This window comes from Mastomys coucha, unplaced genomic scaffold (assembly GCF_008632895.1).
Source record: "Mastomys coucha isolate ucsf_1 unplaced genomic scaffold, UCSF_Mcou_1 pScaffold3, whole genome shotgun sequence".
Lineage (NCBI taxonomy): Eukaryota > Metazoa > Chordata > Mammalia > Rodentia > Muridae > Mastomys > Mastomys coucha.
This window is the reverse complement of record NW_022196909.1, coordinates 8,029,992-8,043,811: the sequence shown is the minus strand read 5'-3', so window position 1 is coordinate 8,043,811 and position 13,820 is coordinate 8,029,992. Positions and strand designations below refer to the sequence as shown.

The 13,820-nt window shown below is 48.9% G+C and overlaps 1 protein-coding gene across 2 annotated transcripts in view; it reads left to right on the top strand.

Moving 5' to 3' along the window:
- Armc2 (armadillo repeat containing 2) overlaps window positions 1-13,820 on the top strand; it is a 105,486-nt gene that overhangs the window by 79,521 nt on the left and 12,145 nt on the right. For both annotated transcript variants that reach the window (XM_031347805.1, XM_031347804.1), the window contains exons 13-14: window positions 10,414-10,714; window positions 13,224-13,346. In XM_031347805.1, the coding sequence (XP_031203665.1) occupies window positions 10,414-10,714; window positions 13,224-13,346 (424 nt within the window). The remainder of the gene's footprint in view (window positions 1-10,413; window positions 10,715-13,223; window positions 13,347-13,820) is intronic.

The window sequence follows — 13,820 nt, the reverse complement described above, 5'->3', positions numbered from 1 at the left end:
ACACACACACACACACACACACACACAGAGACACACAGCGAGTGATCTTATCAGGGGGCAGGGTGCTGCACAGGAAACTGTGGCCAGTCTCTTCCACAGCACACTGAGGGGGAAATCCTGTACAGGGCTCACTGCTGATGGGAGATGTGAAATAGCTCTTCCCCATCAGCTGCTGTTTTTGTTAAAGGGGAAAAAAGAACTTACATGAGACAGTACCTAAAGCAAGCACCTGACCCGTGGCTGCCTTTACCATTGTTAAGTGTGACTTGAGCATTTCGAGCAGGCCTTTCTAAGTGTGTGCTGAAAGTTATCGAGGGGGTGGGTGGCCTTCACTGCTCATCTCTACACATCTGCTGTGAGGGTGATTCAGGAGGAATGCGAATCTGCATGTTTTTGTAAAGTCATACAATAAAAAATAAACAGTAGAGGTGTCCCGGTTTAATCCCAGGGTCCACACTTGCTTTATGGTTGGGACGAAGCTCTCAGGAAGCTTTGGAAATCCAGGTCGCTGGACCTCACCCTGGGTGCTTCTGACTGAGGTCTGGGGTTGGGACCCGAGAGCCCGTTTCTAAGAAACTCCTGCCCAAGCTTGAGCTGAGCAGAAGCCTGGAAAACTTGTAGCACAAATTGTTGAAGTGGTTCCCTGAGACATGTCCTTCAGTACATATGAAGTGACTTTGAGATGAACCTCTAGAGGTCTCAAGTGCTCACTCAGGTCACCCTGACGTAGGGCAAGCATGTCGAAGAAGGAGGCAACCGACAAGACCAGCCAGGTGCGCGTCTCTAGTGAACGTTGGGCTGTCTCCTTTGCTTTTGCATGGGCGGCTGACAAGTTTTGACCTGTTTGCTTTCTGTCTCTGTCTGTCTCTCCCTCTCTCTCTCTGTCTCTGTCTGTCTGTCTCTCTCTCTCTGTGTGTATGTGGCCGTGGGGAGTGGAGTGTCACATTAAACATGTGCTCTCCCACTGAGCTCTTCCTAGCTCAGAGACAGTTTCTTAGGGGAAACAAGATGTTATGTTATGTTGTGGTAGACTCTTCTCCCAATGTTCTCTGCCAGACTTTTGTCAAAACAAGCTGTCCTGGGACCAGCTGCCATCCTTGGCAGGCAGGCAGCACCAATCTCAGAGCAGCCCCCGAGAGAGGAATGAGGTGGGGCCCTCGGGACCTGCAGAACGACCTGCCCAGGGGAGGTCTCATGGACCACGGTTATCTAGACAGGCCCCCCAGTTGCTGATTTGTCATGTGAGACAAGCACCATTTTGTCATTAAAATGATCCGATATTCCTGTAGATGTTTTCCCTTTGAAAGAGCACAGATGTGTGTGTGTACCCACATCTGAACTTTGTAAGTTTGCCACAGACGTGGTTGAGAGGGGTGTGTTGTTTCTGTTGACAGCACATCTTACTCCCAGCCCTGGGTGAACTGAGCCGTCTGATCTCTGGGGGTGTGGGCGGGGGTGGGGGCGTGACTCTACCAAAGCTTTCAGAATAGACTTCCACAGGGACAACAAGCGAGTCCTCAACTTATGGCTATGTAAATTAACCTGTCCGAGTGCTAAGACAATCTGCAGCTCAAGTCTCAATGGGCACAAAACTGAGACAAAACAGTCACCATCAGCTCGATTCAAAGCCACGCTGTCCAGTTTAGGTAAGAATTCCTATCAAGATCCAATTACATGATAGATCTCGTTTAAGAAGTAGGCACATATTGTCTGCTTTATGGTGTAAATTGCATTTGGTACAAACCAAATGTGCAAGCAGATGGGATTAATAAGGGAGAAGGAGCAAGCTGTGGCGCTGAAGCAGGGCTCGCTGAGGTGTCTCTGATGTCAGCGCTGCTACATTTAGAAGCTCATCAAAATATGTGTGGGTTTGAATTTTGGAGGAGCATGAAGGGATTTTCCCCGTTTCTTCTGTAAATATCTGCTGGGCAAGAACTCCGGTCTAAAACACCTGAAGTGAGCCTTATGTAAGGGACGGCCTTTTACAAAGGTCACACGAAGTTCACCAAGAACAACCCCTATCTACATTAGCACCATGTGTCCTCCGGCTCCCCAGCTCTTCCCACTTTGGGGCAGGGCAAATTTCGTTCTTTCTTTTCTAAACAGAACTACTAGATGCAGGATTACAGGCAAAGCTTTGCAAACAGGGTCTGGAGTCACCAGGCTGGCCCTTGCTTGTGCTGTACTTTTAAAGTCAGCCTCTTGTTCCACGTAGTTCCATTTAGACCTGGAGGGTGAGCGGTCCCTCCAGCCGGGCATGCAGCGCGAGCTCTGATCTGGACAGCTCGGACATCCTGTTGCAGGAAGAGGGAGACCTGGAATGGCTGGAGATGCGGGCCGCAAGCAGAGCCATCCCACCCTCTCCATGCTTCTAGCTTGGGCCAGGCATTTAGCAGCCCAGAGATAACCCACCCTGTCTTCCTCACATCCTCTTAGCAGCTGTGCTGGACTGGTTAGGAAAGGCCCTCCACCCCCTTCTCCTGGTGTCTTTGTGCGGCAACTTGCTTCCACTGGCTCTCTGCCTGCCCCCCTGGCAGGATTGTGCCCTCTGGCTGGCTTCCCGGCCTCTCTGCAGGCACATTCCCAGCGGCTGGGAGAGCGAGAGCGTTTGGCTGAGCTCGCTCCTTGTTCAGCCTTGCCCTCGTTCTGCACCCCTGACCGGGCAGGCACAGTGGGCCTGAGCTTGCTCATTCTTTCCAGCTCCCACTGTTCTTGACCTTGTGGAACCGGCTCTTCTCTTCCCCCACTCGGCTCAGAACCCAAATGCCTTCATGTCTGTGCCTTAAAAAGGCACCTGGCACAGTAAAAGTCTAACTGTTGCCCTGGTATTTTTGAGTGGCAGCCACATTCAGAGGTATGGGGTGTGGGCGCTCAGTAAACAATCGCTGATAGGGTGGGCGGGTTGGCAGTTGGATGGGTGGGTGGGTGGGTGGTCATCTCTGCCTTCAAAATGGTCTGCTTAGATCCGCAGTTTTGAGTCTGTGGTCTCTCAGATTAGTCTGATATAAATGTATGTGTAGATAGATAGATAGATAGATAGAGAGAGAGAGAGAGAGAGAGAGGTAGATAGAAGTCTCTTAGGCCAACTATCAACCCACCTCCAGTGCTTACAGGTAAATTAGCATTTTTTTTCAGGAGTCTGTAGCTTGCTTGCCTTTGGTGATGTTTATTCTTCAGCCACCTGTAAACTCAAATAATGTTTAGGTTTTCTTTAAAGGTGGAAAGTCGGATAAAGCCAAGTGGAGATCCTAACCCAACTCTGAGCCGCAGGCAGTTTTAGCCAGTTTAGAACAGGGCATTTTGATGAATTCTCTGGTTAAGGGCATGGGGAGTGTTAAGTTTTTCAATTCCTTTATGCCTCCCTTTAACTTAATTCTTAAAGGCCTTTCTAAAATGTTTTCCTAGTCTGGGTAAGAGTTGTCTCCTAAGTACAAGGAGCCTGTGGAACATAGTTTATTCCTTCTGTGACAGCTTGACATCAGTCCTTTGCCTGTGGTCAGCATTGTGCACAGGGATCTATTTTAGGGTGCTGTGGGGAGGGTGCGAGAGTCATGCGCTTGCTTTGGCTGCCTGTGGATGGGGAGCATTGGGAGGTAAAGCGCTATCAGTCACACAGGGCAGATGGCTGAACTGGATGCTCCTTCAGGGTGAGGGAATATGAGCAGAGAGGAATGTTCGGCTCCCAAGATGAGATGGTTCCAAGTCTTCTCCTGCAGTATGCAGACAGGCCACCGGGGGCGCTGTTCACAAGAAAAGGGGGGTGGCAACTGGTTTGAGAGGTTGGTGAAGGGTCAAAGATGGCTGGTGCCTGCCTTTAATCCCAGTACTCAGAAGGCAGAAGCAGGCAGATCTCTGTGAGTTTGTGGCCAGCCAGTCTATATAGTGAGTTCCAGGACAGCCAGGGCTGTGTGGAGAAACCCTGTCTTAAACCCTCTCCCTCTTAACAAATGCCTCAGGGCTGCGGGGTATTGGAGGTGGAGGGCAGCTGGCATTTAGTCATTGAAGTGCATCAGTGTCCACTTTACACTTATTCAGGCCCTGAGTGTCCCTTGCCGTGCAGTCTCCAGAAGTCAGAGTGGGGATGGCAATTTCTTGTTGTCTTTAGGCCACTATCTCTCAGACGGAAGGTGTCTCCCGTAGTAGCTACCACTGCTGCCAATGGAGCTTGTCACAGACCATTCTGTATAGCAGTGTTCTCTTCCGTGCCCTGCCATCATTAAAGCCACTTATTTATAACTTGTGGGGCCCATGATGTCTTAGCAAAGTGCATGTCTGTCCGGGCATACCGTGCTGACAGGAAGATGTGCCGGGCGTCCTGAGGAAGACGGGGCCCCTTACGGTCGTGGGCTGCTTGTCTGTGTTCTGGTTGGCTGTAGCTGCTGGTAATCAATTCCATTTCCAGCAAAATTAGGAAGTCTGTATGAACTGGTTATTCTAGACTGTCTTCTCAGATTCCTTTTTGTTATTTCAAAACCATGTAATTGTGGTGTGAGTGTGCACCAATGTGTTGGTTTAAAAAAAAAATACTGTGAAAGTGGAGAGCTGTTCTCGGGGCCTGGGGAAGAGTGAGGCATGGAGAGCCATATGTTGAAGGAACTGCTTCTGTTGTGAGATTGTGGGCCTGTGAACTTGGTAATTTGTCATTTGTGGCATACTTTGGGGGTTTTTTGTTGTTGTTTTTTATTTATTATTATTTTTTATTTTGTTGTTTTTCGAGATAAAATCTCACTTGTAACTTTGGCTCTCCTGGAACTCACTATGTCATAGAGCAGGCTGGCCTCGAACTCAGAGATCTTCCTGCTCCTGTCTCCCTAGTGCTGGGATGAAAGGCGAGTGGCATTCTACCCAGCTTTCTTGGCATACTCTAAGTGTTTATGGGATTTGTCTTGTTAGCTAAAAGATACTTTGTATACTTCAGGTGGGTTGGTCTGGGCCTCGGTAGCTAACCTCTGTGCAGCTCTGGCTTGGGGGTCGGGGAGACTCTTCAGGGCAGTAATGAGAGCCCAGGCCACTTAAAATGAGGCCAAGGTCCCGCAGAGACCCTTGTCCAGATTCCAGTCTCAGGGCTGTAGCTGAGCCACGCAGGCGCAGGTGCAGGAACAGTCTTCCACGGGACTGCCTCTGCCTTGGCCTATTTTGTGCTCCTGGCTCCCTGGAAAACATATTTGCAAGAAGTGGGAAGAAAAGACGCCCCAGTCAAAGGACAGAAACAGTGAGGGGAGCAGGTGGTGGGAGCCGGGTACTGCAAACGGCACAATCTGTCATCCCCGTTTGTTGATCTCGCATGCCATCCTTCAGTTGGCACTGCTACTGCCAGGAACCACCCCCTCCCTCTCCCATCCGGCAGGGAGAAGAGGCATTGTGACAGTATTAACTCTTCCTTCCCCGCAACCACTTCAAACTGAATAGTCTCCGTCATGCCGTGACCCACATAGACGTTAGAACCAAAGATATTTAGATGTGTCTAGGACCCGGTTGGGGGTGGGAGGAGGCGTTAGAAAAAGCAGCACTTTGGTCTGTCCAGATGAAGTCACAGACTCTGGGATAAATATTCCTGGAAGCTAAATAGTGAGAGATAGAGGGGAACCCGGGCTGGAGGAACCTGGGAAGAGGAGGAAGGAAAAGAAGGCAAAACAAAACAAAACAAAACAAAAAAAACAAAAAAAACAAAAAAAACAAAAACAAAAAAAAAACAAAAAAAAAGTGGACAGGGGACTGAATGGCTTGGTCCTGCCAGTGACTGTGCAAGATGGGTAAGCTGCTGGTTAGATGCCTCGGGCAGCATTTTAGAACACTTACAATGTCTTTGCGGTCTCTTTAACGTGTCCCCGCCGGGATGGGAGACCCCCAGCAGGGAACACTACTATGCTGATGTGAAACCAAGTAGGAGCCTGCCGTCTAGGATGAGATGCCAAAAACCGCTTTGTTCAGATGGCAAAAATGGAAGTTGTCATGTTTAGTTTAAGTTTAGACTTGGCTCCTGTGTGTCTATTAAGCCTTGTGGGCAGGTTAGCTCTGTTGTTTTGTCAACTCGACACGAGCTAGGGTCAACTGGCAAGAGAGAACCTCATTTGAGGCAGGTGCCTCCATCAGACTAGGTTGCAGGGGCTACTTTTTTAATTGATGATTGACGTGGGACGGAGCAGCTCACTGTGGGTGGGGCCACTCTTGGGCTGGTGTTCCTGGGAGGTATAAGAATATTAGCCTGAGAACTAGCCAGTAAGCTGCACTCCTCCATGGCCTCTGCTTCAGTCCCTGCCTCCAGGTCCTGCCCTGACTTCTGTCACTGATAGACTGTGAAGTGGAAGTGGAAGCCTTTCTTTCCCAAGTTGCTTTTAGTTATCAGAGCAGAGAGGGGCCTGCCCAGAACACTCTGGACCCCCGCCAGCACATCCGAAGGTCCCTGTGTTGGTTGCTTAAGCTACTGCTACGGTCAGTATTAATCTTAATAGATGTAGAGCTTGTGCAGCATCATTCAGAAGGCATATCAAAGTTTACAGAAATTCTGCTCACAGTCACTGGCTCGGAAAATAGAAAGCAGAATTTTCTATCAAGGAAGTGAGTTCCTGGAAATCCCCCTTTTCTATTGCCCCTGGCCTAGGTCTTAGAGATCTGTCTCCTCAGCTCCTTTACTTTGAGAGCCTAGAGAGGACCGTTCGGCATGGGGGGCTGCTTGAAGGAGCTGTGCAGTGGGATTTGGGTGTCAGTGAAATCCCACGCTTACTGTAGAGTTAAGGCCCAAGGGCTTCAGCGTCTTTGGGAAATACAAATAGCCAAGCATTTGACTACACCTGACTCCTTGACATCAGGCTCCGTGAGACTGGCATGCAGAGACCTTTGAAAGACCACCCCATCCCGGTCTGTGCAGGGGTGCACATAGACCTGTCCATGCAAGAGAGTGCACAGCCAGTGTCCATGCAGGACTGCACAGAGCCCTGTCCACACAGGAGTGTACATAGCCCTGTCCATGCAGGAGTGCACACAGCCAGTGTTCCACGGCACTTCAAAGTTGACCTCAAGTTCTCATGCTTACTGCACTCTCTTCCCCACCCCTTCCTTCCATACTCTTTTTTTCTTCTCAAAATTTTTATTAATTTAGTGTGTGTGTGTTTCTCTCTCTCTCTCTCTCTCTCTCTCTGTGTGTGTGTGTGTGTGTGTGTGTGTGTGTGTGTGTGTACAGGCATAGGCATGCCATGACACATGTAGAGGTCAGAAGCTAACTTTGGACGCAGCCTCTCCCTACCTACTATGCAGGTTCAAGGGATCAAACTCAGGTTGTCAAGCCTGGCAGCAAGTGCCTTGACCCCTGAGCCATCTCACTTTCTTTCTTTTCTCTCTTTTCCTCACTCCCTCCTTCCTTTTGTTCTCCTCTCTCCATCTCTCCCCCTTTCTTTCTCTTTTTCTCCTTCCTTTTCTTCATTTCTCTCTACTTCTTTCCACTTCCTTTTCCTTCCTCCATCTCTCTTTCTTTCTGTCTGTCTGCCTTTCTTTCTTTCCTTGCTTCTTTCTTCCTTCCTTTCTTTTTTCCTTTCTTCCTTCCTTCCTTCTTTCCTTCCTTCCTTGCCTTCTATGTCTCATAGGCTGGCTTTGAACTCACAGTCTGTGAGGCTAGGATTCAGGCATGTACCCCTACTCCCAGCTTTGAGCATCCTTTTCCCTGCACTCCCCTGAATCTGTAAGGTCTGCCCCACAGTTCAGTGCACTCTAATTATACAGTGCCTGTGCCTCTCGAGTTCGCTCTCAATGACAGTCACTAGGGATCCAGAGACCCTGGGTCTCCCCTGACTCTGCTGGAATCCATCTCCTTTGCTGTCTGGGTCTCCCCTGACTCTGCTGGAATCCATCTCCTTTGCTGTCTGGGTCTCCCCTGGCTCTGCTGGAATCCATCTCCTTTGCTGTCTGGGTCTCCCCTGGCTCTGCTGGAATCCATCTCCTTTGCTGTCTTGCTCTTTGCAAAGAGTTTCCTCTCATAGATTAGCCTGGGCTTGCCAGGTAGATCGATTGTGAGCTGTTCAGAACACTGCCATCCTGGTCTCTGTGTGCACACCCCTAGGCCTGCCCATCTAAGCCTGAGCTGGGAATGAATGCTTTCTTTCTAGGGGTGGGGCAGAGGGAGGCTCTCCTAATTGGATGACAGCTGTGTGCCGAGAGTTGAACTGTCTCTGCAAATGCACCCCCCCACACACACGCACAAACACAGGCCTTGCTACAGTGTGGGGCTCTGCCCTTCTTCATGAGGGCAAGTGGTTGACAGCTGTACCAGCAGCAGCCTGCCACTGCTCTGCCAGGGCCAGGGTCAGGGACATTCCTTCAGGAACAAGCAGGAACAAGTTGGCATTGGCAGATTTGTCTCTGGTGAATCAAAAAGGTGTCCTTTGCCCTCAATCTTCCCTTGACTCCTTGCCACACCCAGTCCTCTGCACTGGACTTCAGGAACTCACCTGTTCCTCTGTACTTTGTTTGAAATGTGCCCAGCCTTTGACCCTGCCCATGTTCTTACGGCTGTTGTAAATATTAATCTGAACAGCAAAGCCAGAATGGTGGCAATCCCCTTGGTGATGGAATATATCCTTAGCTGTCTGTAAACAGGCAGGGCAGAGAGGAGAAATGGCCACTGTGCGGGAGGACCCCAGGGTCCAGGACACCCTGGAGTCAAGTCCTCTCCCACTTTGGCTAGCCGTAGGAACTACACAGCTTCTGCAGTATGCAGTGTAAAAGGGCTCAGTGCCCAGCACACTAAACGTCACACACAGCCTAGTGATGGGCCTTAGCAAGGATTCCTCTATCATCTCCATCCGTCCATCCATCTATTCATCCATTTGTCCGTCTGTCCTTCCATCCATCTATCCATCTACTCATCCAACATCCTGGGTACCATTGTCAAATGAAGTAAAGAGCTGTTCATTGAAACATGGTGCTGTATAGCTCCACATAGCCTCAGACTTGCTATGTAGTGGAGGAAGATGACCTTGAACTCATGACTCTTGTGCCTTCCTCCTTAGTGTTAGGATTACAGGCAAGCAGCACGTGCCAGTGAAGCCACCCTTACCTCTGTATCTAATTGTAAACTGCTCATTGTAGGTTTTTATTTAATGTTTTCCTTTTCCTCTACTTTTTCCCTTCATGTTTCTTCTTTTTTCTTTCTTACTCTCTAGCCCAGGCCATCTGGAATTCACTATGTAGCACATTCTGATCTTGAACTCATGGCAATTCCCCTGCCTCATCCTCTCAAGTCCAGATTTTAGCTCCCCCCCCACTTAAGAACATTTTTCGAGGGGCTGGAGAGATGGCTCAGCGGTTAAGAGCACTGACTGCTCTCCCAGAGGATCTCAGTTCAATTCCCAGCAACCACATGATGACTCAACCATCTGTAATGGGATCTGATGCCCTCTTCTGGTGTGTCTGAAGACAGAGACAGTGTACTCAGATATATAAAATAAATAAATCTTTTTTTTTTTTAAAAAAAAACATTTTTAGAGCTTTTGGGGGTGGGTGTCAGTTGGTGGGTGCTTGCCTGGTGTGTGCAAAGCTCTGAGTTCAATTCCCATTACTAAATAAACTGGGTTTGGTACCACACAGCTACAATCCCAGCACTTAAGAGGTGTGGTCAAAGGACCTAGAGTTCAAGGTCATCTCTGAGTACATAGTAAGTTCAAGGCCAATCTGGGATACATGAGCCCATATCTCAAAAAGAGCCAATAAATAAAAAACACATATTCATTATATGGCATATGTACCGAAAAGTAGATTTACACATATTTATAAGCTAGCAAACAATTTTAAAAGGGCCAGTCATGTAACTGTCACTCACTCTTTTACTATGGAGTCCCTCAGTAGCACAGCGGTTCTAGGCATGGGCTGCAGGAGAAGACTCTGTCTCAGTCAGTCAGGCAGGCAGACAGACAGGCAGGGAGGCAAGCAGGCAGGCAGGCAGACTTACTAACCTGGCTGCAAGTATCAATTGCTGAAATCAAGAAGCCCTGCTGTAACCCATCCACTATTAAGAGGTGTTTGAATGGGTCAGAGTGATGAGTGGAGGGTCGGGGGTGTTGAGGGGTGAGAGGAATTTTCTGTGCATGTTAAAGGATTTGGATGCTGAAAAAATATTAGCATGGGAACTTCAATTCACATGACATATTTATTTTTAAAGACCACCCAGATTTCGAGGTGAAGGCTGACATGCCCTGTGACCCCATCTGTCACCCTGCACTCCTTCAGGGCCACCAAGTGCTTCTAACCTCTCCTGTCATTTTTCACCCATCTTGGGATTCAAACACTGCAAGGCTTTGTAGAAGCCAGATGTCATCCATTTTACTATTAGTTAAGTCATGAATAAATTAAACCCGATCGGATTCTTTCCGACGACCGTTCCAGCTCCTCTGAGCTCATAACACTGTCTTTTGTTTGTTGCAGGACTTAGTAATTCGAATTGTTTTTATCCTTGGCAACCTGACAGCGAAAAGTAACCAGGCCCGGGAACTTTTCTCCAGAGAGACTGGGAGCGTCGAAACTCTGCTCACACTGTTTCAGAGCTTCTACCAACTCGAGGAGAACTCCCCAAAGCAGCTGCTCTCAGAAGCCAGGCCACAGGCAGAGGCCGAGGACGTGCTGGTCAAGCTGATCCGTGTCCTTGCCAACATCGCCATTCACCCGCGCATCGGCCCAGTGCTGGCCGCCAACCCTCGGGTGGTGGGCCTATTGCTGACAACTCTGGGTGAGAGCTACAACCCCAAGACAGACCTGTGGGAGGGCCGGGGTGAGGGCTACAACCCCAAGACAGACCTGTGGGAGGGCCGGGGTGAGGGCTACAGCCCCAAGACAGACCTGTGGGAGGGCCGGGGTGAGGGCTACAGCCCCAAGACAGACCTGTGGGAGGGCCGGGGTGAGGGCTTGGCTCACTTTAAGGAACCTCCTTAGCCGTGAAAAGGAAAAACACTTTCCGAGGGTTTGGGTCAGTTGGTAGAGTCTCCAGTACCACTTCTACCATGTAGGATGCTCATGCATGTCTGTAATCCCAGCACTCGGGAAGTAGAGGCAGGGAGGTTGAAGGCCAGCCTGGGCTGCATGAGACCTATGTCAAAACCAGACCAAACCCACAACAAAACCTTTCTGCTTAGTGGTGCCTTATAGCATCCCAGATTTCAAAACCACAAGAGCAATAGTGACATCAGTCTTTACCAAAGAGTACAGTCACCGAATCATGCCCTTTAAAACTGAATCATGCCCTTTAAAAGGATAAGTGTTGGGCTATTGAGATGGTGCAAGATAAAGGTGCTTGTGGCCAACTCTGGCAACCAGAGTTCCATTGCAGGGTCTACAGTGTTGAGGGAGAGAACCAATTTCTACATGTTCTGACTCCCTCACATGCCCTGTGGTCTGTGACACACGATAGACAGATAAATAAACAAAGGAAAATATTAAAAGGTTAATCCTTATTTGCTTGTTTATTTTTGTTGTTTTTTTGTTTTGTTTTGTTTTGTTTTGTCATGAATAAATTAAACCCGATCGTATTCTTTCCAATGGCATGTTTTTTTCAAGACAAGTTTTCTCTGTGGAGCCTTGGCTGTTCTGGCGCTCACTCTATAGACCAGGCTGGCCTTGAACTTACAGAGATCTGTCTCCCTGCGTCTCTCAAGTGTTGGGATTAAAGGGATGGGCTACCACTGCGCAGCTCTAAATCTTATGGTTGGTCAATCATATCACAATTTAAAATAATTTTATCAGACCATGGAGCAAAAACTGGCCCAAAGTTTAAAATTCTAAATTTTTCTAGGATCAGTCTCTACAAAGAGGATTCATCTCTTTTCCCAGTTCTTGAGTAACCTCTAATTATGTCCCCTTCCTTTATGTCCCACCCTTCCAGGTTACTCTGCCACAGCGGAAATTGATTTCAATCTGTGTATGCATGTGCCTGAGTATATGGCATGTGTGCAGGTGCTTATAAAGGCCAGACGGGGGCGCCAGAGTCCTCAGATCTGGAGTTCCATATGGCTGTAAGCTGCCAGACATGGGTGCTGGGAACCGAACTCTGGTCCTTTGGAAGAGCAGCAAGCACCTTCAGCTGCTCAGCCAATCTCTCCAGGCTCCCACAACAGAAACTGATTTCTCCCAGATCTGGAGGCTGAGGTTCTCAGTCAGCAAGGCAGCCAGCCATTTCTGTCCTCGGAGAGAAGGCCTCTTCTGGCTCCTCACTCACTGTGTGCTTGCTCACTCTTTCTTTGGTGGGAGCCACTATTGGAATAGGGAGAAAGTCTGTCTGTCTCTTTCTTTCTATTTTTTTTCTGGGGGAGGGGGAGGCAAAGAAAAAAAAAAGAAGTGGTCCAAAAGTCTTGTGGCCCTCTCTACAGGGGCTTCCCAGTGACATAACCTCCCCCACATTAGAGTCTACCTCTTACTGCTTGGGCACCACTGTAGAAGTTTGGACCAGTTTTCCCTCCCAACCCCATGTTCCTAGAAATAAGACCCAGACTCAAAATATATTTGCAAATACTTTGCCCATATAGCATAGCCCAGGTTGTCTCACTGTGTAGCTGAGGGTGACCTTGAACTCCCATCTTCCTGTTCCTCCTTCATAAGCAATGGTTTTACAAGTACACACCACCTCACCCAGTTTAAGCAGTGCTGGCAATCAAACCAGGACTCTGTGTATGGCAGGCAAGCCCTTTACCAACTGAGCTGCACATCCAGCCCCATGTAAAACTTGGGGCTCCAGGAAGTATTTAAAGTCCAAACCATTGTTTCAAAAAACTCTCTATCTAGGATATGGAGGCAAGAAAATTAATCAGAGGTGGGGCAGGGCTGGGTGACACAGGAAGTGAGAAGCCATCTGCTGATTGGAAGACAGAGCCCATGGTGAGAGATGGAACATGACCCTCAAAGGACCACTCTGCTGGGAGGCAGGATGTGGGAAGTAAAGCAAGCTTGGATCCCAGAGACCAGGGCATGTGGGTGGGGTCAGGACAGCTCAGGTCCCCTTTACTGCAGGCTCCACCTAACTTTCCTAGACCTGGCTATGGGGATTGAGTTAGCATGTCCCTCCGCTCTCTGGAGGCAGTCACGCCACGGGAAGTAAAAAACGTTCTTAAGCGGTACTTCTGGGGTCCAGCTCGCTCTCCAGCCCTGACTTGACATTGGTCGTCTGTCACTGTGAATGTTGTGTCACCAGATCTGCAGGGCCCAGCAAGCAAGTGAGCGTTTCTCACTCCCTTATCCCTTGGTTTCAGAATCCAAGTCACTGGGTGACTGTGAGGAGCTGGTGATCAACACCACAGCAGCCATCAACAATCTGTCCTTCTACCAAGTGAAGAGCTCTGTCCTGCAGCACAGGAAGCTGGATGTTGCTGAACGTAAGTGAGGCTCAGGGTCGGCTGTGGAGAGTCGGCCGTGGAGAGTCGGCCGTGGAGAGTCGGCCGTCACCCCACGGACATTCACGGAAGGTCTTGACTTTAGTTCCTGAGCACACGCCTGGGGGAGTTCCTGGGACAGCTGCCCCACATGCCTGCGAACCTTTGAACACGGGAACAGTTTGATTCTTAGTTTTTGTTGAAATGTCTCATGGTTTGTATTTTAGCACCATTAAAAAGAATGTTAACTAGTCTCCTACCAAATACTGAGGAGTTAACATTTATCATTCACTTTTAAATACAGTTATAGGAAGAAGTAGAGAATAATGTTACCAATGTAAGTTTAAAGGTATGTAAAACTCTGAGCACTCCAGAGGCAGAGAGAGAGAGAGAGAGAGAGAGAGAGAGAGAGAGGCAGAGAGAGAGGCAAAGAGAGAGAGGCAGAGAGAGAGGCAGAGAGAGGCAGAGAGAGAGAGA